Here is a 21,868-nt window from a genome sequence, read left to right as displayed (position 1 = left end):
AATTAGAAAAGGTTTAACATTATATAAAGAAGAGAAAACATGCAGATGCTGTTGAAATTTCTCAATAAATATTTAGTTTGGCCCATGACTTAGTCCCATAGAGACTTTGACAAAATTTCTTTTCTAAAATAGATCAAGTACGAACATACACATTCAAACATATTCTGACAAATAAGACAAGTTAGAACATTATGCAGCTCCTCTGGAAATGTATGAAAACAGTAACACTAGTGGATAACCTATTACAGAAATATCTCAACTCTACTTTGCTATTGTTTTTTTTGTTGTTTTTTTGGTCTTTAATTTTTCACAAATTTCCAGAAGAGTTGCACAATGTTCTAACTTGTCTCATTTAGGGCATGTCCCACCGGGAGGAGGCCCCGGGGAAGACCCAGGACACGCTGGAGGGACTATGTCTCTCGGCTGGCCTGGGAATGCCTTGGGATCCCACCGGAGGAGCTGGAGGACGTGTCTGGGGTGAAGGAAGTTTGGGAGTCCCTGCTTGGAGTGCTGCCCCCGCGACCCGGCTCCGGATAAGCGGAAGAAAATGGATGGATGGACGTCTCATTTAGCAGAATATGTTTGAAAGTGTATATTCATGCTTGGTTTATTTTAGAAAAGAAATTTTGCCAGTCTCTATGTGAAGTTCAGCACCCTCTGTTGGTGAAAAAGCTTACAGCACCTGGTATTCCCAGGCGGTCTCCCATCCAAGTACTAACCAGGCCCGACCCTGCTTAGCTTCCGAGATCAGACGAGATCGGGCGTGTTCAGAGTGGTATGGCCGTAAGCGACAATTTATTACATCAGTGCTGCTTTTGAATAATTTTTAAAGACTACGCTACAGATTTCTTCTTTGATACTTTGGATTACAAACAAAATGCTTGTATAGTGACGTAAAATATTGTGGACTTTGTAAGGATATTTACTTAGATTTTTGTCTTTATTTTAGCTGTGTGCTAATGGCAGCAGTATTGACTATTTAAGTATTCAGACTGCTCCTGTTTTATGCCTAAAGAAAGCTGTGTGACTATTGACTGTCTTATTTATGACTATTGATGTTCACAAAAAGTTCTGCAAGATACTGTGTAATAGCCTGGACCATAATTAAAATATTGTTTTGTAAGGACATTTGTTTAAGTTTTGTTTCCGTATTTGCTCTGTGCTAGTGCCACCAATATTGACTATTTAAGTTTTTTTTTTTTTCTTCAAACGTCAACAGAGTAGGGTGATCAAGTCAAAAGTGATGTCAAAATGTTCATATCGACCTGGTGTGAAATAGTAAACACTGGCGTAGTGTAAAATATTAAACCTCATTTTATTAACGATGTAAATAGATGAAAATAGCTATAAAGACAGTCCAGTTACCACCTTCCATCGCCTACGGCCATACCACTCTGAACACGCCCGATCTCGTCTGATCTCGGAAGCTAAGCAGAGTCGGGCCTGGTTAGTACTTGGATGGGAGACCGCCTGGGAATACCAGGTGCTGTAAGCTTTTCACCAGCAGAGAGCGTTTCATTTACTAATTAAAGAAAGTCATTTACATTTTAACAAATATGGTAAGATTTTAAGCAATCAAGGTATAGCCTCCTGTATTTTCTCGTTTGTGAATATCTTTTTAAACATTTTGTCAGAACTGAGCAACTCAAGCATTTCTTGAAGAGACTGAACAATTGTCATCAGTAGGCCTACAGTAGATGTTTGAGATATTTCTGTAATAGGTTATCCACAAGTGTTACTGTGCTACTTTGCTTTTTTTTTTGCTCTTTAATTTTTCACAAATTTCCAGAAGAGTTGCACAATGTTCTAACTTGTCTCATGTAGCAGAATATGTTTGAAAGTGTATGTTCATGCTTGATTTATTTTAGAAAAGAAATTTTCTCAATCTCTATGTGAAGTTCAGCACCCTCTGCTGGTGAAAAAGCTTACAGCACCTGGTATTCCCAGGCGGTCTCCCATCCAAGTACTAACCAGGCCCGACCCTGCTTAGCTTCCGAGATCAGACGAGATCGGGCGTGTTCAGAGTGGTATGGCCGTAAGCGATAAAAGAAAGTAACTGGACCGTTTTTATAGCTATTTTCATGCATTTACATCGCTGATGAAATGAGGTTTAATATTTTACACTACGCCAATGTTTATTATTTCACACCGCGTCAATATGAACCTTTTTTATTTTGTTGACTGAATAAACTAAATTGAAAATATAGATACTAAGTAACCTCTTGGTTAACCTGTACAGAAATTGTTAAAAGCAGCACTGACACTAAGCTTAGCTTCCGGCCACACCATTCTGAACACGCCTGATTTCATTGGATCTCGGGTCGGGCCTGGTTCGTACTAGGATGGGGGACCGCCTGGGAATACGAAGTGCTGTAAACCTTTTCACCAGCAGAGAGCCTTTTATCTCACAATTACAGAAAGTCATAATATTTTTAATAATAGTATAATAATAATAATAATAATAATAATAATAATAATAATAATAATAATAATAATAATAATAATAATAAAGAATAAGTACAGCCTGTGCTTACATAAGAATCCCACTATAAGAGTCACTGGAGTGCAGAGAAGAGCAGGATTACTGTGTTTGACCCAGTAGTGAAGTAAGAGCAACTTCTCAAGTTCTGTTGTGAATCTGACACCTGCCATCTCTGAGACAGAGACCCAAAGATAATCATGATGAAATGTGATCTGCAGAGCCTAGCCTATGACTGGACACGCACTGGACATGAGAGAGTAAAGAGTGTCATGGTCAGAACCACAGGGTCACAGAGGTCTCAGTATTTGTCTGTATGGACAAAACCAATGACTAAACTACTGACCAACCTGGACTAAATAAAGGCTAAACCTACTTTTGCATATTGTTAAGGGGTTGACAATTGGCACTATGAAGTTTCTTTGTCAACTTAAAACAACTGTAATGCAAACATATTACTTTTATGGAGACACTGAACAAGCCAATATTGAAGAGTATTTTTTTCCCCCTCATTTCAGGGGTAGAGAATTTGTTAAGTTGTTTAAAATTTTAATAAAGTGCTTTTTGTTTATTTCACAGGATTTAAATGTTTCTTGGCACTTGTGTTTTGTAATTTATGCCCATTGTTTGTTTATGTGGTTGTCTTTAATCTTTTGCAGGGCATTCTGAGATTTTGCACATATTTTCCAGTGTCATGTTACGATTTTTTTTTTATTTTTATGTCAGAACCAATTATCTCCTGTTATTTGTACTTGAGAAGTTGATTAAAACTGGACGTTGCACTTGTGTCTGCTTCACGCGCCTCGGGTGAGCTCGGCCAACAGGTGTCGTAGGAGTTGATTTCCTGTTTTTGGCATTTGGCGCCATTAACCACACACCAATTAAAAATGAAGTGGCACTTGCCTGGGCCTTCGTCGGTTCTCCGCTGCTCGGGGTTGTCCTCTCTTCACTTATTCATTGTGTCTGGGGAGTCGCTGCTGACCTGTAGCTCGGTGGCCCGTGACCTGCTCCTTGTCTTAGCTCTGAATCGTCTCGTTTATCCACACCCGGGGTTGGACAGGATGGGACGGCCGCGCGCAGAGGGACGGGAGGGGTGGGTGAGAGATACGGTTATGTCCACAAGCCGATTACCTCTGGTTATTGAGAGCTCTTCCCTGCACCCGTGCAGAGACAGACGACAAGCACCGGGCTCACAACAGGACTCCACTCCACTCAGAGAGTAGGATGAACTTAACAACACTTTTTTGGCAAACTTACTTTTACGTATTTGCATCAGAAGTAATGTAGGCAGTAGGCATTTCATTTTCATTTCATTTTAGTGTAATGGAGTCTAGGCTGTAATTGAATGACAGCTACAGGATGTGACTTCTAACTATTCTTTGTTTTAAGTCTGCGTAAAGCATCATAATTTTATGTTTTTGGGCTTTAGTTGGTAGCTTATGTTTTATGTAGCCCATATAAAGTCAATGCGGCTACTCTACAAAATTTTAGATATAAGTCTATAGACTAGAGTAGTTAGCTCCTTATACCACCTTTTTGTTCTTTATTGTCTTTTATTTTGTGGAATTTTTAACCTGTATTATCGCATCAAGAATATTTTACTTGAATTTTAGTCTCATAATTTAAGGATCGATTAGATTAGATAGGCTTTTTTTTTCAAATTCTTCATCCTGTAGCCTAAATGACTGAATGAATTATCCATTTATGGGCATTTAATCTTGATTATGGACACCTGAGAATTTTTAAGGAGTTATCAAAAATTACAAGGTTATTTTTGCAGTGAAAGCTGTAGAAAATGTCTAGCCCCTGCAAGAGTCTGGATGAACACTGTGGTGTTGCTGAGAGTCCCGCTCACAGAGAGACGCCCCGCTATCGCAGTTGGAGCAGCCTGCGGTTCTCAAGATGGAGAAGTGGGAGCCAGAGGAGCCCACCTCCCACCCCATCCCCAAAAGGAGAGAAACGCAGCGAGGTGACCAAAACACTTTTCTCCCTGGTCAAAACACACAATGATAACTACACAGCAGACCCAGATGGCTTACTTGAAACTAACGGAGAAGGGTGCGTTGAAGAGGTCATCGTTGAAGACCAGGCCAACTACTTCCAGAAGCAGTTTGGGTCCATGCTGCAGCCAGGGGTCAACAAGTTCTCACTGCGCATGTTTGGGAGCCACAAAGGGGTTGCAGCTGAGCAAGAGAGGGTCAAGTCTTTTGGAGTGTGGATAATTCACCCCTACAGTGACTTCAGGTAACTCACAGATGAGGTTAGTGAAGCTCAGATATAGGCCTCTCTTTTAGAATATCTGGCTTCCCAAATACTGAGAGAGACTTACAGAGATTCACGAAAAATGCAAATAAATACATATAAAGTCAAACAGAAAAATCAAGTTTCTACCTAGGTTTGAACAGAGCTAAATCAATCAGGAATCTTGGGCTGATTGGGGTCTACAAAACAATAAATTGACAAAACCAGCTCTGAATCAGTTTTAAAAAATATATGATGATGACCCAGTACAGTTGGGACGAAACCTAAAACTCTACAAATGCATCATTTCTTACTTTAGGTGTTAGTTTTATACATCTGGACTGACTGAAGATTACGTCTCTTGAGTCCCATATGCGTATGTGCTGAGATACTGTATCAGCTGTACATGTTGAACCCTATCTCCTTTTGACCTTCTGATGTCATATTCAATGAAAGCAGAACCAGGACTAAACAATATACAGGTCTAATTGGAACAAAACATACATAAAATGTTCTAAAATCACTTGAACTACAACACTAAATTGCACATGCCTATTTAAATGCATGCATTATACAGGGCTGAGACAACAGCACATGGATCTCTTCCAAGGGCATTGGAGCAGATGATTTTAGTCCCACATGATAAGGCGATGAAGAGATTTGAATAGTGATACAGAGCATGCGACAAGATCAGCTGGATTAGTAATAGAGAGTCTGATAAATTAAGAACACTTGGCCTCTATGAAGAGAAATACATAATGTGCTGTTTTTTGTTTCTCCTAAATGTTTAGATCATTGAGCACTTGCCAACATAAAAAGTATATTTTTCAGCTTTTACACCAACTACTGCAGAAATCTTTAGTTTTCAGTGCCATCTTTAAAAATAAAAATGGATGGCAATCATAACTATTTTTATATAAACAAGGTCAAAACCAGAGCTATGCTGAATGGGGCGTAAACTAATATAAAATCAGGACTTGTCCAATCTGAAACCATTGAATAAAACTGCAAAAGTACCCCCACAAAAGCCCTCATATAGCACCAGCGTTACCCTTGTTTGTGAATTTAAACAATTTTTAAATGTCATCACCCAACCAGACTGTGGATAAACCCGTGCACAGGGATTATTGGCGGTAGAAGTCCTCATAATTCTAATCTTGCTCTATTATGCAATAAAACAGACATCGGAGGGTGAGGGGTGGGGTGTGGATTAACGAAGGCCTGTTCATCTTACACCTTATGCTCGGACTTCTCTTTAGTTTTATTAGTTTAGGACTGGGTTAGTTGAGGCCAGTGTAAAACTATTATATATATATGCTGTATTGAATAATATAAATCTATAATGAATTTAAGATTTACTAAGGAAGACAATATTCGTTTTGTTCATATAGGGTAGTAGATGGTAAATAGATCATCGGATTATAAAGATAAAACAAAACAAATAAAACTTGAATGTAAACGTGTGAGTTGTAACGCTCCTGTGGGCTAAATGCTAAAACCATAAATGAATAAATTGCAGTTATATACTAGGAGTTAACTATGTAATACTTTGGTTTTAGATGACCTTCCTGGCCCAGCAATCTTCATTCATTCAGTCTTGGAGTATAGCTGTTATATGCAGTTGCTAAAAATCTCTTCAGTAGTTTTGGGACCTGTAAATAAATGTGAATAAATACAATGTACCGGTAATAGAATTGTTTTCTCAACCCTTATTTTATTTTTTTTTTTGTTAGAACATAGGTTAGTTATTAAGAAGTCTTGCATTGTGTTATTAGCCATAAGAAGCCAACAGTAATCTACTGAAAACCTGATGATTTTTCACATTGTAAAGTGGAGACAGATGGCACTGACAAGAGACTGTTGGAGGTTATGCATTAATGGTAAATGATTTTATCTAGTATGCTTTGTAATATGTGATAAGACCTTTTAAGATTATTTTTGTTTTGGTAATGCTTTTACATGGTCAAAAAAACTCAAATATACTCATATTTTTACAAATTAAGGGAAATGAAGCAGATTACTTTTGTCTGAAAATATATATAGAAGGTACCCTAAAAGTTCTCTTAAATACAAAAAAATGTGTATTTGGCACATGCTGTGAGACATAGCACTGTTGTCAGTAATTAAAAGTAGCTTGGTCTTAGGTGTAACTGTAGTGAAAATGAGAGCGAGGCAGAGACCGTAAGTGAATGACAGTTGATGGAAACAATCAGCGAGAGAGAAACCCAAGTCTTGTAGCCATGAAGTATAGCACGACAGAGGCCATGAAGCGGATAGGATGAGCAGTAAAAAAGCACAAATTGAATACAAATGTAACCTTTCTTGTAACCATTTGAAAGACTACTAAAAATTGGACTTGCTGAAACTAGTCACTTGGGTATTACATGAAAAAAGAAAATTAATTTAATGAATTGCCACTAGTTGATAATTGCGACGATCATTAACTGATTTGCTATCTGAACTACAGCCTTCAAAACATACCATGTGCTGAGAAAGGCTTTATGCCGAACAGGGCAGTAATTACATCAGAATGACACAGGAACTCTGTTAATGTGTTTCTGATGAATAACCCTTTTTTTGGGAATAATTTTAACTGGGCCAAATTTCATAAAAACCTCAAATTTAGTAAAATTCAATGGGCTTTAGCAATGTAATAACCAACAACGTTTTACGTATGTATGTATGTATATATATATATATATATACATATATATATAACAATGATATTAATAATCATATATATAATATCAATTTGCAAAATAATTGTTTAAAAAACAGCATCTGGCATCAGCTCATTTATTATGTAATAAGATTATGTTTTTATCCCTAGCACCATTTAGATAATGTAAATTATCTAACAGTTATCCAATTAAAAACATGTTCAAAAGTATAGTCTGTTTCTTTTGAGCTTGTTGTAAGTTCAGCTATTAAACAACCTCCTGCTTTATTAATAAGGCCCATAGTGAATATTTAATGTACACTTCATCCTTGTCAGACACTTCCGAGTGTCTTCAGTCAAAGTCATCAGTGAGCACTGATCCCCCTCAGAACTTTAACCTCCTCTAAGGATTGGATAACGCAAGCATTAGCTTTACCTGTACAAATGGTGTCTTAATTATGACAGATGAAATGACTGTCAGACGACTTTTTCACATTTAATGCCCTATTTGTAAAGTACAATACTGCTATAGGACCATTGTGCAACTTTTAGAATATTTCAGTGTTGTATAGTCACCTAAGGAAAACCTTTCAATATGAATTACATTGCTTATCTTAACATAATGCTATTTGGAAAAAAAATTTCAGTATTTTAGTATTGCATTTAATCATGTGTCTTTGCTCTCCTTCGCAGGTTTTACTGGGACCTTGTCATGCTGATTTTGATGATGAGTAACTTGGTGATATTGCCATGGGGAATCACCTTTTTCGAAGACCAGAACACACCTCCTTGGATCACATTTAACGTCCTCTCTGACACTCTATTCTTGCTAGACTTAATTTTTAACTTTCGAACGGGTATTTTGGGAGAGGACAGTCACATCATTCTGGACCCTAAGGAGATCCGCTTGCATTACCTCCGCACCTGGTTCCTAGTAGACTTTATTTCTTCAATTCCGGTGGACTATATTTTTCTGATTGTGGATCTGGAAAGGTTGTTGGAGTCAACAGACGTGTACCGCACTGCTCGCGCCCTCCGTATCGTTCGCTTCACCAAAATCCTCAGCCTTCTGCGGCTACTTCGGCTGTCACGACTGATTAGATACATCCACCAATGGGAAGAGGTATAGAAAATTGTTATTCTTTTCTGTGGCTTTTAAGTCTTATATTGCCAAAACAATACTCATAATCACAATTTTAAAATAAAGATTAAAGGCGCACTATGTAACTTTTTTAGTGCAGAGTCCACCACTTGCTTTTCTCCATGGAGGTGTTTGCTTTTTTTTTGCTTTTTATTGCTTTGTCTGGAATATTCCTCAGTATAGCATTAAACTTATTCATCACCATGGAGACAATCAGGTAACGCCACCAGGTCAAGCTACACTTAAAAGTATTTTTGAGCAATAAGCTTGTAACAATAATTAAATAAAGGCAAGATACATATTTTTAATGCAAAGCAGGTGACAGAAAAGTGATAAAGTGCACCTTTAAAGGAGAAAATTTTATGAAACAAATCAATGTGCAGTAAAAATGATGGAAGCTTTGTAACTTTGGGTCTAGCAACCATTTGACTGTCATGGCATTATTTGTTTTTCATATCCCTCTCTACTTGTATTTTCTGTTTTCAATACATTTGGTCCCTAACTGTGTTGCGGTATATTTTTCTTATGTTACTTCTCAATGTGACTTTGATATATTAGATCTTCCACATGACCTATGACCTGGCCAGTGCTGTGGTGCGTATCGCAAACCTGATTGGGATGATGCTGCTGCTGTGCCACTGGGACGGCTGCCTGACCTTCATGGTGCCTATGCTTCAGGACTTTCCCCCGGACTGCTGGGTGTCCAAGAACAATATGGTGGTGAGTATTATGGCAAAGCATTGTTTATTTGAATTGTACATCAACATCTTATATTGCTCATTGGGGTTCATGCAACTGGGTGCCCATTCATTGAACTAGACTAGACTCTACTAAATATACTAGTGTAAGTGCTACATGAAAATGTTTCACTTTAAATTGCTTCTAATAGATAATGGGTTTGTATTGCTGTTGGTCCTGTCACTAATAACTGACTATAAATCCACTTCCTTCAAAGCAAAAGTACTAAAATGTGCTAAATGTATTTTCTGTTTCATCATACAGAAAATATGCTTTTTTCTTAGCTATATACAGGATTAAGTACTATATTAGAGGTTATTCATGGTGACGACAAAACAGACTTTTCAGGGAAGAAAAGTATCATTAAAATAAGATGCATCAATAAGGAGACAAATTCACCAACTTGCTTACTCATCTACTTTAGTGCTTGGTAATACTTCTGAACATTCATAGATAGATTTGACACCCCTCCCCTTTTTACTGTCATCTTCTGTATATTTGTGGTGTATCTGTTTGTTTCTATATGTTTAGTGCTGCAAAAGTAATTCTCCCTAGTGGGACAATAAAGAACTTGAACTTGAACTTGAACGAACTCTGAATGATTTTGATTCCCCTAGAACTCAACGTGGCATATTCAGTACTCCTACGCCCTTTTCATGGCCATGAGCCACATGCTGTGTATCGGGTACGGTGCTCACCCCCCAGAGGGCATGAGTGACGTCTGGCTCACCATGATCAGTATGGTTGTCGGGGCAACCTGCTACGCCATGTTCCTGGGACACGCAACCAACCTGGTCCAATCCCTGGACTCCTCTCACCGCCAGTATCAGGAAAAGGTACATGTCCCTGAGTTCAAAGAATTACTTCTAAACTTCTGTAATTCTAAACTAAGACCTAACTGTAACTAAATCCTGTCTTGACCATAGCTAAACTAGGTCTCATTTAGCACTAAACAAGGAATACATCAGGGACAGGTCTACACTTTACTAAACCAGAAGCAACAAAGGTCAAAAACCAGTCCAAACCAAAGTCTACTAAATGTAACTAAACTAAAGAGATGCTAACAAAGCTCTTAAGTAATCTCTGTACAATTTGTTCCTTGTGGCTTGAATATCACCACAATGCCACAGCCACACAACCCGCTTACCCACTTGTACTGTTTCAATGAAAATATGCCAAATGCATAATATCTGTGTATTATCTAATGGGTTTTATGGGTTGAATGTGACCCTGACCGGAGGATTTTCGCAAGATAAAACCAAACACAGACAAATGGCCGTACCTTTGTTATTCGATGATTGTTAGCTAATGCGCTTCACAAATTTGCTTGGTAATCTACTTAATATGCAGCAAAGCTTGGAAATTATAGTTAGTAATTAACACAAATGTGACTAAATGTGATGTTCAAATTACATTTCTGTAATTACATGTAATTACATTGTTTTTAGTACAAGCAAGTGGAGCAGTACATGTCATTTCACAAACTGCCAGCAGACGTCAGACAGAGAATCCATGACTACTATGAGCAGCGCTTTCAAGGCAAAATGTTTGATGAGGACAGCATCCTCGGAGAGCTCAGTGACCCTCTGAAGGAGGTATGTTTTTTTAAGCTTTCTGGGCATTGTTTCCATATTTTTTAAAATCTATTTTTATTTTAAACTCTCCTCTTTCCTCTCCTTCAGGAAATTGTCAGTTATAATTGTCGTGGGCTGGTTGCCAACATGCCCTTGTTTGCCAACACAGACCCACACTTTGTGACAGTGATCCTGACAAAACTTAGGTTTGAGGTGTTTCAGCCTGGAGACTATATCATCCGTGAAGGGACACTCGGTCGGAAAATGTACTTCATTCAGCACGGCGCTGTCACAGTCATGCCACGAGGCACTAAGGAGATTAAGCTCAATGATGGAGCGTATTTTGGGGGTAAATCATTTTGACCTTTGAGCAAATGTTCATTTAATACACCAGCCGTTGCTGCTGCTGTCTTTTTTTTGTGTCAGTTTCTGGTGTTAGTTTCTCATTTCTATACTGTATTTGTCTCATGCAGAGATCTGCTTGCTGACACAAGGGCGGCGCACGGCCAGTGTGCGAGCAGACACATACTGCAGACTGTACTCTCTGAGTGTGGACAGTTTTAACGAGGTGCTAGAAGAGCACCCTCTGATGAGACGAGCCTTTGAAAGTGTTGCTGTGGACCGACTGGGACGAGTCATAGCCAAAACCAGGAACCAGTCTGCCCCGACAGAGTGACATGGAGCGAAACAATAGACAATCAAATATGGCATTCATCAAACTTGTCCTGGAATGCAAACAATATACAGACTGAAGCTTTAGTGCTGAATAAGGAAACATGATTAAGATCCTCTGCTCAATTTCTGTTTCTAACACATGCAGTTGCATAAATAATTAATTGACTGTTCATTGTTAGATCTAGCCCTTTGCTAAAACATCTCGGGTTGTTGGCAGAAAATAATTTCTCTAATGTATTTTGTGGTTCATTTTAAAATACCTTAAAAGGCATTTTCCACAGATTGGACACAAGAGGTGAATGATCGCACCAGCTGGATAATATATCGGCTTTATGTAGCACTGATTTAACTCTGCAGGTTGCATCAAGTCTAGGTTTAATACTGGTGTTCACAGAGGATAAGCTGCTCTGATGTAATAACTCCAACTGTACAGAAATGGGCTTTACTGTGCATCAATTTCCATATATGTGGCATTCATATTTAAATTTTAATAAAACAAGCTAGAGAAAAAACCATGCCTCACATCAAAATCCATTTAAAACTAGCACAGCAGATGATAATACAGTATCCTGGGATTATGTTTTACTTATAGACATTCACTAATCTGCTTATTTACAAACAAATAAATACATATATTGTTTACAAAAAACAAGATCTTCCTGTGTGTCAAGAATACTCTAATACTAATATATAGTAAAACTAATGCCCATTGTCTTAACAAAATTTTAAATAATATCAAATAGTTAGTCCTGACTGCATGTTTTGCAACACATGACCAATCTTGTATGCGATATCGAAACTGAAGAGTTACACAGGAGAACAGGGCAGACAGCGGCCTGGCAGTGGTCAGAAAGGGAGAATGCTACGTTGCAATGCAGGCAATCATACACCTCACAGTCAAGTGCACAGTCTCACCCATATGCACACACACTCACCTAGGCTAGGTACAGATAAATGAGGCTCTTTACAGACGAACCAACTGAGGAAGAACCATCAGAGGAGCTGCCTGTGCCAGGGGCAGAGAGCCACTCTCAGTCACCAGGACATTGATACAGGGTCCAGGGGAGAGATGAGGCCAAAACACCAACCCTCTGCGCAGCCGAACATCACCAGGGCTCCTACAGAGGAAACACTGGGGATCCTAAAAGTGATAAAACAATATGAGTTAAAAGCAAAATGAGTTAAAAGTTAAGAACTACAATATAAAATAGTTATATATATATATATATATATATATATATATATATATATATATATATATATATATATACTCACCTAAAGGATTATTAGGAACACCTGTTCAATTTCTCCTTAATGCAATTATCTAATCAACCAATCACATGGCAGTTGCTTCAATGTATTTAGGGGTGTGGTCTTGGTCAAGACAATCTCCTGAACTCCAAACTGAATGTCAGAATGGGAAAGAAAGGTGATTTAAGCAATTTTGAGCGTGGCGTGGTTGTTGGTGCCAGACGGGCCGGTCTGAGTATTTCACAATCTGCTCAGTTACTGGGATTTTCACGCACAACCATTTCTAGGGTTTACAAAGAATGGTGTGAAAAGGGAAAAACATCCAGTATGCGGCAGTCCTGTGGGTGAAAATGCCTTGTTGATGCTAGAGGTCAGAGGAGAATGGGCCAAGTGATTCAAGCTGATAGAAGAGCAACGTTGACTGAAATAACCACTCGTTACAACCGAGGAATGCAGCAAAGCATTTGTGAAGCCACAACACGCACAACCTTGAGGCGGATGGGCTACAACAGCAGAAGACCCCACCGGGTACCACTCATCTCCACTACAAATAGGAAAAAGAGGCTACAATTTACACAAACTCACCAAAATTGGACAGTTGAAAACTGGAAAAATGTTGCCTGGTCTGATGAGTCTCGATTTCTGTTGAGACATTCAAATGGTAGAGTCAGAATTTGGCGTAAACAGAATGAGAACATGGATCCATCATGCCTTGTTACCACTGTGGTGTGCGGGATGTTTTCTTGGCACACTTTAGGTCCCTTAGTGCCAATTGGGCATCGTTTAAATGCCACGGGCTACCTGAACATTGTTTATGACCATGTCCATCCCTTCATGACCACCATGTACCCATCCTCTGATGGCTACTTCCAGCAGGATAATGCACCATGTCATAAAGCTCGAATCATTTCAAATTGGTTTCTTGAACATGAAAATGAGTTCACTGTACTACAATGGCCCCCACAGTCACCAGATCTCAACCCGATAGAGCATCTTTGGGATGTGGTGGAACGGGAGCTTCGTGCCCTGGATGTGCATCCCACAAATCTCCATCAACTGCAAGATGCTATCCTAGCAATATGGGCCAACATTTCTAAAGAATGCTTTCAGCACCTTGTTGAATCAATGCCACGTAGAATTAAGGCAGTTCTAAAGGCGAAAGGGGGTCAAACACCGTATTAGTATGGTGTTCCTAATAATCCTTCAGGTGAGTGTATATATATATATATATATATATATATGTCTTGAGCCTGCTCTTAAAAAACATGAACATGCTCTGCAACCCTGAGGTCCTCCATTGTTCCATAGTACTGGAAAGACGCCTCGCTGTCTGACTTTGGGAATGACTAGGAACCTGCTGCCAGATGAGTGCAAGGTCTGCAAAGGTTCGTAGGGTTAAAGGAGTTCTGAAAGATGGCAAGATCCAAGACCATTAAGACATTTAAAAAACAGTAAAAGAACAGTAAAATCACTTCTGAAACACAACGGGAAATTGGTCTAATGTGGTCCTGCCTTCTGGTCTTAGTCAGGACACATGCTGCTGATTTTTGTAATAATTGACCAGAGAGCAGGGCATTACAGTAGTCTCTTTGAGTGGTGATAAAAGTCTCTGCATGTTGACCCAAGAGAGAAAAGGGTGGACTCTGGCTATGATTTTTTTAGATGATAACAAACTATTTTTGGAATAGTAAAAGCCAAAAGTAAAATCTGTCAACTGGACAAAAAGTTGTAGGAATGAAGACGTTTCTGCTCATCCAAGCTGCTCATATCTAGCTGATAGGAGGAACTAACTACACTGAAACTGAAACCAGTTATTTTTGTAATGTCCTTAATGTGTGGGATAAAAATCAGCTTTACTTGTGGTGATGGGTTAAAAGACTGTTCTTGTAGTTTGTGTAAAAGATTTTCTCTCTGAGCCTCAGAACCAATGAGAAAATCCAGTCTTGTCCTGTTTAAGGTGGAGAAGGTTTTCTGCCGTCCAGGATTTCATACCTAAAATACAGTTAAAAGGAGCATCCATTGGCCTGGTGTCATCAGGAGACATGTAGATATAAAGCTGCGTACCATCTGCTCAGTTTTTTCAAAATCTTTGTTAAGTTATACACAGATTTATAATTATTAAAGTCACTAAAAATCTAGATTGCTTTTCTTCAGCAGGGGCCTCCCCACCGCTGTGGGACAGTAGGAAAGACACCTGTCTGAAGAGAGCTATTCATAAGTCTCGCCTCTAACAGGTTCATAAAATGACTTAAAAAACGAGGCTGGAGTTGTAGCTAAAAGACATGTGGTGGGGGTCACTGAGGAGGAACGTTTGTCAAGCATCTCAGCTTTAACCAGGATTTAATTGGGGTTGAAAAGGAAAAAATATTATTTTTGTTGTCTGAGATTACTCTTAAGAACTTCTTGTATTTTCTCACTATTTTGTTATAAACTTTTTGTTGTTTATATGTACATTTTCTTGTTATTTGTATCTGTTCTCCTTTATTTTAATAGATCCCTGGCTTCTTCTTATAAAGAAGGGCCAGCTGAGATAGCTGGTTACAGTTTGTTCATTGCTTCCAGATGACTCCCAGGGGAGATGTTTGGAATAGTATATTATATCAGTATATTATTATAACGTATTTATATACCTTCACACAGTGTCACAACAGTAAATGCTGGGTCTTCAATATTTATTTTTTCTTCACTTGTCATTAGGCATACTTGATACATTATAAGCTACAGTACAAGCAGCAGCCAGTTTGCTATAATATGATACACTCAGCAAAATTATAGAAAATTATACATGATAGCGATGATTTGATCAAACTACTTCCGGGCCGCACTGTAAGTGCTTCCGGTTGGTATTTCGTAAAATCAGCTCAGCTCGGGACGCTGTAAAGGTAAAAACACTCTTTAAAAATTTGTTTTAAGGGATTTTGCCGGTTATTTGATTGGTATTGTGAAGCAGAATAAAGTCGTTGATTGGCACATTGATTTTATTACTGCTGATATATAACAAATATACGTTTTGACTTTACAAGGTTAACTGTTAGCTTAGCAAGTTTCCGAGCTCCACTACGAGTAAACATGGAGGTCAGAGTTAAGCTTATTTTCTGCTGTTTTAGCAGCTTGTTTGCCACATTTAATATTAACATTTTACATTTACAATGTGTCCATGACGGCATATGCATTTAATACTCTGAAAACACAACATGAATGAACAGCTTTCATAACACGTTACGTATGGCATTATGTCAGGAATTGTTGTTATGAGACTAAGTTTCAAATTACACTAATAGCACGCCTCTAGCCTTTCAGTGCTCCTTCATAAGACATTTGAACGATACACAGCTCTCTTTATGTACTTGTAAGTTTAAGTTCTTGATGATTTCCTTACTTGACCTTAAAATAGTTACATTATTTCCCGTTGTTTATTTTTCATGACCATGCTTTCGTGCTGACAGCTGTTGATTTTGTATTAGTGTCCATAAACTATTCCATGTGTAACTGATTAATTTGTTAATATGCAGCATTTCTCCCTCTTCTTACGCAGAACCGGAAACATGCTGAGCCTGTCCAGGGCAGTGGTGTGTGGTGTTGCCCGCACCCCAGCAGCTGTCTCTCAGGCTGGAGCAACAACTTTGGTCCGATACAACAGCACTGCACAGGTACTTCATAATCATTACATATTATGTCTTGTTCATAATATTACATTACTCTAGTGTATATATCCATGCACTGTTTTCAGTTTTTTTTGTTTTGCTTTTGCAGGCACCCCCTAAGAAGACAAAGTTTGGACCCCTGGCTGATGAAGATCGTATTTTCACAAACCTCTATGGTCGTCATGACTGGAGGTAACTTCTTTTCAAAAACTCTTTGTAAACAATATTTACTGTGCTTTCATTACATTGCTATCTGTCTTTCAGGCTTAAGGGCGCCCTGAAGCGTGGGGATTGGTACAAGACTAAAGAGATTCTTCTTAAAGGTGTTGATTGGATTATAAATGAGATCAAGGTTTCTGGCCTTCGGGGCAGAGGTGGGGCTGGCTTCCCAACGGGCATGAAGTGGAGCTTTATGAACAAACCCAGTGACGGCCGGTGAGTAAGAGCGTGTAACAGTACTCTTAATAAAATCACTGCCTGTTCATTTAAAGCTTCTTAATGCTATTCAATGGACTGTTTTGTCTTCATTCATGTATTCAGGCCCAAGTATCTGGTGGTGAATGCTGACGAGGGAGAGCCAGGAACATGCAAAGACAGAGAGATCATGAGGCACGACCCACACAAGCTGGTGGAAGGCTGTCTCGTTGCTGGAAGAGCCATGGGAGCTCGCGCCGCCTACATCTATATTAGAGGAGAGTTCTACAATGAGTCGTCCAACCTGCAGGTACACTCTAACATCAAACCATACAATGCAACTTCAACCTCAAACTACTGGACTCTTTTTAGTCTTCAAAGTTATCTTGATATTACCAATCTATTTCTATTGGATCACATTTTAAGAAGAAATTACCTTAATTACCTTGAAATGCAGGAAGGAAAAAAGACAGAAATGCTACACAATAAAAAGTGAGATTTAAAAACATTGACTTTGAGCCCATTTGCTTGTATCATATCTATGTTTAAGTTAATGTCATAAATCTATCCTGTTATATTTGTTTCTGTGCCTATTTAATTTATACAGGTTGCAATCAATGAAGCTTATGCTGCTGGTCTGATTGGACGAAATGCTTGTGGCTCTGGGTATGATTTTGATGTCTATGTGATGCGTGGTGCTGGAGCCTACATCTGTGGAGAGGAGACCGCACTTATCGAATCCATAGAGGGGAAACAAGGAAAACCTCGTCTCAAGCCCCCATTTCCTGCTGATGTTGGTGAGTTTTAAAATGGAAACAATTCTAATTGAAACTATTTTAAAACCATTGCCGTTTCTGCATTATTTGGTTATTGTTAACCAAAATGTATAATTGTATGAGTTTTATTACGGCTCACAGGTCCCAAACAATTTTAATTTTAGTGCAAGTTAAGATTTTTACGTTTTTAATTTGCTGGATTATTCCTTCTCACTCACCGCTAGAAGAATAGCTGCCATTTCACACACATGGTTCTCCTCCTAACCTCATCAATGATAAAACACATCTAGTGGTGAAGCATCTTGCCCAAGGACACAACAAAAGCCTTAGCTTGAATAAGATTCAAGCCTTTGACCATCCAATATCACAGGATTTATAATTATAAATACTGTCATGTCTGCCTCACAGGTGTATTTGGTTGCCCAACAACTGTTGCCAATGTGGAGACTGTATCTGTGGCTCCCACCATCTGCCGTCGTGGAGGAACATGGTTTGCAGGCTTTGGAAGAGAGAGGAACTCTGGCACCAAACTCTTCAACATCTCAGGCCATGTTAATAATCCCTGCACTGTGGAGGAGGAAATGTCCATCCCCATGAAGGAGCTCATTGAGAGACATGCAGGTATGGTAGTAGGTAAACAGTACTTATGAATCATGTATGGTTTTATTTGTATTTCAGGTAATTCACAATGCAAATTAAGTTGAATTGATAAAAACTAACTCACTGGATATACCTTCCATGGGTTTTGCTGCAGTTTTTCAGATGCTCTTGCATGGGTTTGGTTGTGGAAGCCTGGCAGGGTTCCACCTTTGATTTCATTTGTACTTTAAATCAGGAGGTTTAAAGTATTTGTCAGGTTATTTTTATTTGCATGCACTCCCTTATTAAAGCACTCAGATAGATTAAGGCTTCTAAGATTAAGCAAAGCCAAAGTTAAAGCATTTTACTGTGACTTGATTGAAATAAACATCTGTTCGGTAGGTGGCATTCGTGGTGGTTGGGATAACCTGCTGGCTGTAATCCCAGGCGGCTCCTCCACTCCCCTCATCCCCAAAGACGTGTGTGCTGAGGTCCTGATGGACTTTGATGGCCTCATTCAAGCTCAGACTGGCCTGGGCACAGCGGCTCTCATTGTTATGGACAAATCTGTATGTTTCATGACAAAAGAATTATTACATTACAAATTATGATGTATGAAATTGCACATCTTTATTTATATATGTGAATTGTGATGAATTTTGTCACAGACTGACGTAATCAGAGCTATTGCCCGCTTGATTGAGTTCTACAAACATGAGAGCTGTGGCCAGTGTACTCCATGCAGAGAAGGTACTGAGAAAAAATTTCTGCCATAACAGGGTCAGAAATCCTAAACTACTACAACAGTGCCTTATTTAATTATTATTATTGTTATTTTTTTAATTAAATGTATGTTATATTTTGTTTCAGGTGTCGATTGGATGAATAAAATGATGTGGCGTTTTGTGCGTGGTGATGCTCAATCCTCAGAGATTGACATGATTTGGGAACTGAGTAAACAGATTGAAGGCCACACTATTTGTGCCCTGGGAGATGGTGCTGCTTGGCCTGTGCAGGTAAATTCAGTTAAACTATTTGACATTTTTACTGTGGTCAAACTGTGAACTTTGGAAAGTCAAGTGGGATTTAATTGTTCATTTTTATTGACATAAGAGTTTATAATTATTTGCTCACAGCAAAATAAAATGTGAATGTAGCTGCAATTTGAATTGCAATTAAATTTTAATTTGAAGCAAAAAGCATAATGTGTGTGTATATATGTATGTACAGTGAGGCAAATAAGTAATTGAACACCCTGTGATTTTGCAAGTTCTCCCACTTAGACATCATGGAGGGATCTGAAATTTTCATCTAAGGTGCATGTCTGCTGTGAGAGATATAATCCAAAAAAAATCTGGAAATCACGTTGTATGATTTTTTTTTTAAATTATTTATTTGTATGTTACTGCTGCAAATAAGTATTTGAACACCTGTCTATCAGCTACAATTCTGACCCTTAAAGACCTGTTAGTCCACTTTAAAAAAAAGTCCACCTCCACTCCACTTATTATCCTAAATTAGAAGCACCTGTTTGAGGTTGTTAGCTGCATAAAGACACCTGTGCACCCCATACAATCAGTAAGACTCCAACTACTAACATGGCCAAGACCAAAGAACTGTCAAAATGCACAAGAGATGAAATCGTAGACCTCCACAAGGCTGGAAAGGGCTACGATCCACTGTTGGAGCAATTATTAGAAAATGGAAGAAGCTAAACATGACTGTCAATCTCCCTCGGACTGGGGCTCCATGCAAGATCTCACCTTGTGGGGTCTCAGTGATCCTAAGAAAGGTGAGGAATCAACCCAGAACTACATGGAAGGAGCTGGTCAATGACCTGAAAAGAGCTGGGACCACCGTTTCCAAGGTTACTGTTACAGTAATACACTAAGACGTCATGGTTTAAAATCATGCATGGCACGGAAGGTTCCCCTGCTTAAACCAGCACATGTCCAGGCCTGTCTTAAGTTTGCCAATGACCATTTGGATGATCTAGAGGAGTCATGGGAGAAAGTCATGTGGTCAGATGAGACCAAAATAGAACTTTTTGGTTTTTTGGTCTTAATTCCACTCGCCATGTTTGGAGGGAGAAGAATGATGAGTACCATTCAAAGAAGACCATCCCTACTGTGAAGCATGGGAGTGGTAGCATTATGCTTTGGAGGTGTTTTTCTGCACATGGGACAGGACGATTGCACTGTATTAAGGAGAGGATGACCGGGGCCATGTATTGCGACATTTTGGGGAACAACCTCCTTCCCTCAGTTAGAGCATTGAAGATGGGTTGTGGCTGGGTCTTCCAACATGACAATGACCCGAAGCACACAGCCAGGATAACCAAGGAGTGACTCCGTAAGAAGCATATCAAGGTTCTGGAGTGGCCTAGCCAGTCTCCAGACCTAAACCCAATAGAAAATGTTTGGAGGGAGCTCAAACTCCGTGTTTCTCAGCGACAGCCCAGAAACCTGACTGATCTAGAGGAGATCTTTGTGGAGGATTGGGCCAAAATCCCTCCTGCATTGTGTGCAAACCTGGTGAAAAACTACAGGAAACATTTGATCTCGGTAATTGCAAACAAACGCTACTGTTCCAAATATTAACATTGATTTTCTCTGGTGTTCAAATACTTATTTGCAGCAGTAAAATACAATTAAAATATTTAAAAATATATATACAATGTGATTTCCAGATTTTTTTTTTTAGATTATGTCTCTCACAGTGGACATGCACCTAAGATGAAAATTTCAGACCCCTCCATGATTTCTAAGTGGGAGAGCTTGCAAAATCACGGTGTTCAAATACTTATGTGCCTCACTGTGTATATGTGTGTGTGTGTGTGTGTGTGTGTGTGTGTGTGTATATATGTGTATATATATATATATACACATGTGTATGTACGTGTGTATATATATTATATGTATATATTTTTATATATAATATATGTAAATGTACAACCCAATTCCGTTTTACGCTGTGTAAAACTTAAAAGAAATACAGAATACAACGATTTGCAAATCCTTTTCAACCTATATTGAACTGAATAAACTACAAAGACAAATGTTCAACTGATTCAGACTTTATTTTTATGCAAATATTCACTCATTTTCAATTTGATGTCTGCAACACGTTCCAATAAAGCTGGCACAGGGGCAATAAAAGAATGCGAAAGTTGGGGAATGCTTAAAATAGACCTGTTTGAAACAAAAAAACAATAAAGTTTATCAGTTTGAACATTAAATATCATGTCTTTATAGTTTATTCAGTTCAATATAGGTTGAAAAGGATTTGCAAATCATTATATTCTGTATTTCTTTTTTTAAGTTTTACACAGTGTAAAAAGGAATTGGGTTGTACATATACAAAGCATCCCAACTTCATTGGAATTGGGGTTGTATATATGTGTATGAAATTTTTTTTTTTTTTTTTTACATGTTATTATGTACATTTTTTTCAGGGATTGATTAGACACTTAAGGCCTGTTATGGAAAGCCGGATTGCTGAATTCCAGCAGAAGAAGCAGGCCCGTGCATAATGGTTTCACTCTACTATTCAATCTTGCTCTTTAACCTGTGCTTATCCCTGTGAATTATTTAAATACAAAAACTTTCTCTCATCACTTCTGACTGGATGTGTCTGCCATATCTCTGAATAACAATAAAGTTTTATGTACAGAATATAAATTTGGTTTGTTTGTTCC

General features: G+C 38.6%; 2 protein-coding genes and 3 non-coding genes across 5 annotated transcripts; 3 read left to right on the top strand and 2 right to left on the bottom strand.

The window, feature by feature from the left end:
- Positions 1 to 670: 670 nt before the first annotated feature.
- Positions 671 to 789, bottom strand: LOC117379174 (5S ribosomal RNA). Its single transcript, XR_004542056.1, has one exon. It is a non-coding gene; the product is annotated as a 5S ribosomal RNA (ribosomal RNA).
- Positions 790 to 1,376: 587 nt separating this feature from the next.
- On the top strand, positions 1,377 to 1,495 carry LOC117379176 (5S ribosomal RNA). The gene has a single exon (XR_004542058.1). It is a non-coding gene; the product is annotated as a 5S ribosomal RNA (ribosomal RNA).
- Positions 1,496 to 1,922: 427 nt separating this feature from the next.
- LOC117379173 (5S ribosomal RNA) lies at positions 1,923 to 2,041 on the bottom strand. The gene has a single exon (XR_004542055.1). It is a non-coding gene; the product is annotated as a 5S ribosomal RNA (ribosomal RNA).
- Positions 2,042 to 3,347: 1,306 nt separating this feature from the next.
- On the top strand, positions 3,348 to 12,013 carry hcn3 (hyperpolarization activated cyclic nucleotide-gated potassium channel 3). The gene is made up of 7 exons (XM_033975731.2): positions 3,348 to 4,723; positions 8,073 to 8,502; positions 9,079 to 9,240; positions 9,876 to 10,094; positions 10,707 to 10,853; positions 10,941 to 11,181; positions 11,306 to 12,013. The coding sequence occupies exons 1-7, from the start codon at positions 4,275 to 4,277 to the stop codon at positions 11,506 to 11,508; spliced, it is 1,851 nt and encodes a 616-aa protein (XP_033831622.2). The 5' UTR covers positions 3,348 to 4,274; the 3' UTR covers positions 11,509 to 12,013.
- A 3,551-nt stretch (positions 12,014 to 15,564) lies between these two features.
- Positions 15,565 to 21,851, top strand: ndufv1 (NADH:ubiquinone oxidoreductase core subunit V1). The gene is made up of 11 exons (XM_033975180.2): positions 15,565 to 15,640; positions 16,294 to 16,408; positions 16,512 to 16,594; positions 16,667 to 16,837; positions 16,943 to 17,126; positions 17,424 to 17,613; positions 18,001 to 18,213; positions 18,574 to 18,740; positions 18,840 to 18,921; positions 19,042 to 19,187; positions 21,626 to 21,851. The coding sequence occupies exons 2-11, from the start codon at positions 16,304 to 16,306 to the stop codon at positions 21,701 to 21,703; spliced, it is 1,419 nt and encodes a 472-aa protein (XP_033831071.1). The 5' UTR covers positions 15,565 to 15,640; positions 16,294 to 16,303; the 3' UTR covers positions 21,704 to 21,851.
- The last annotated feature ends 17 nt before the right edge of the window (positions 21,852 to 21,868 follow it).

The sequence above is a fragment of the Periophthalmus magnuspinnatus genome, chromosome 11, assembly GCF_009829125.3.
Source record: "Periophthalmus magnuspinnatus isolate fPerMag1 chromosome 11, fPerMag1.2.pri, whole genome shotgun sequence".
Classification (NCBI taxonomy): Eukaryota; Metazoa; Chordata; class Actinopteri; order Gobiiformes; family Gobiidae; genus Periophthalmus; species Periophthalmus magnuspinnatus.
Note: the sequence above shows the minus strand (reverse complement) of the source record. Positions and strands in the feature narration are given on the sequence as shown.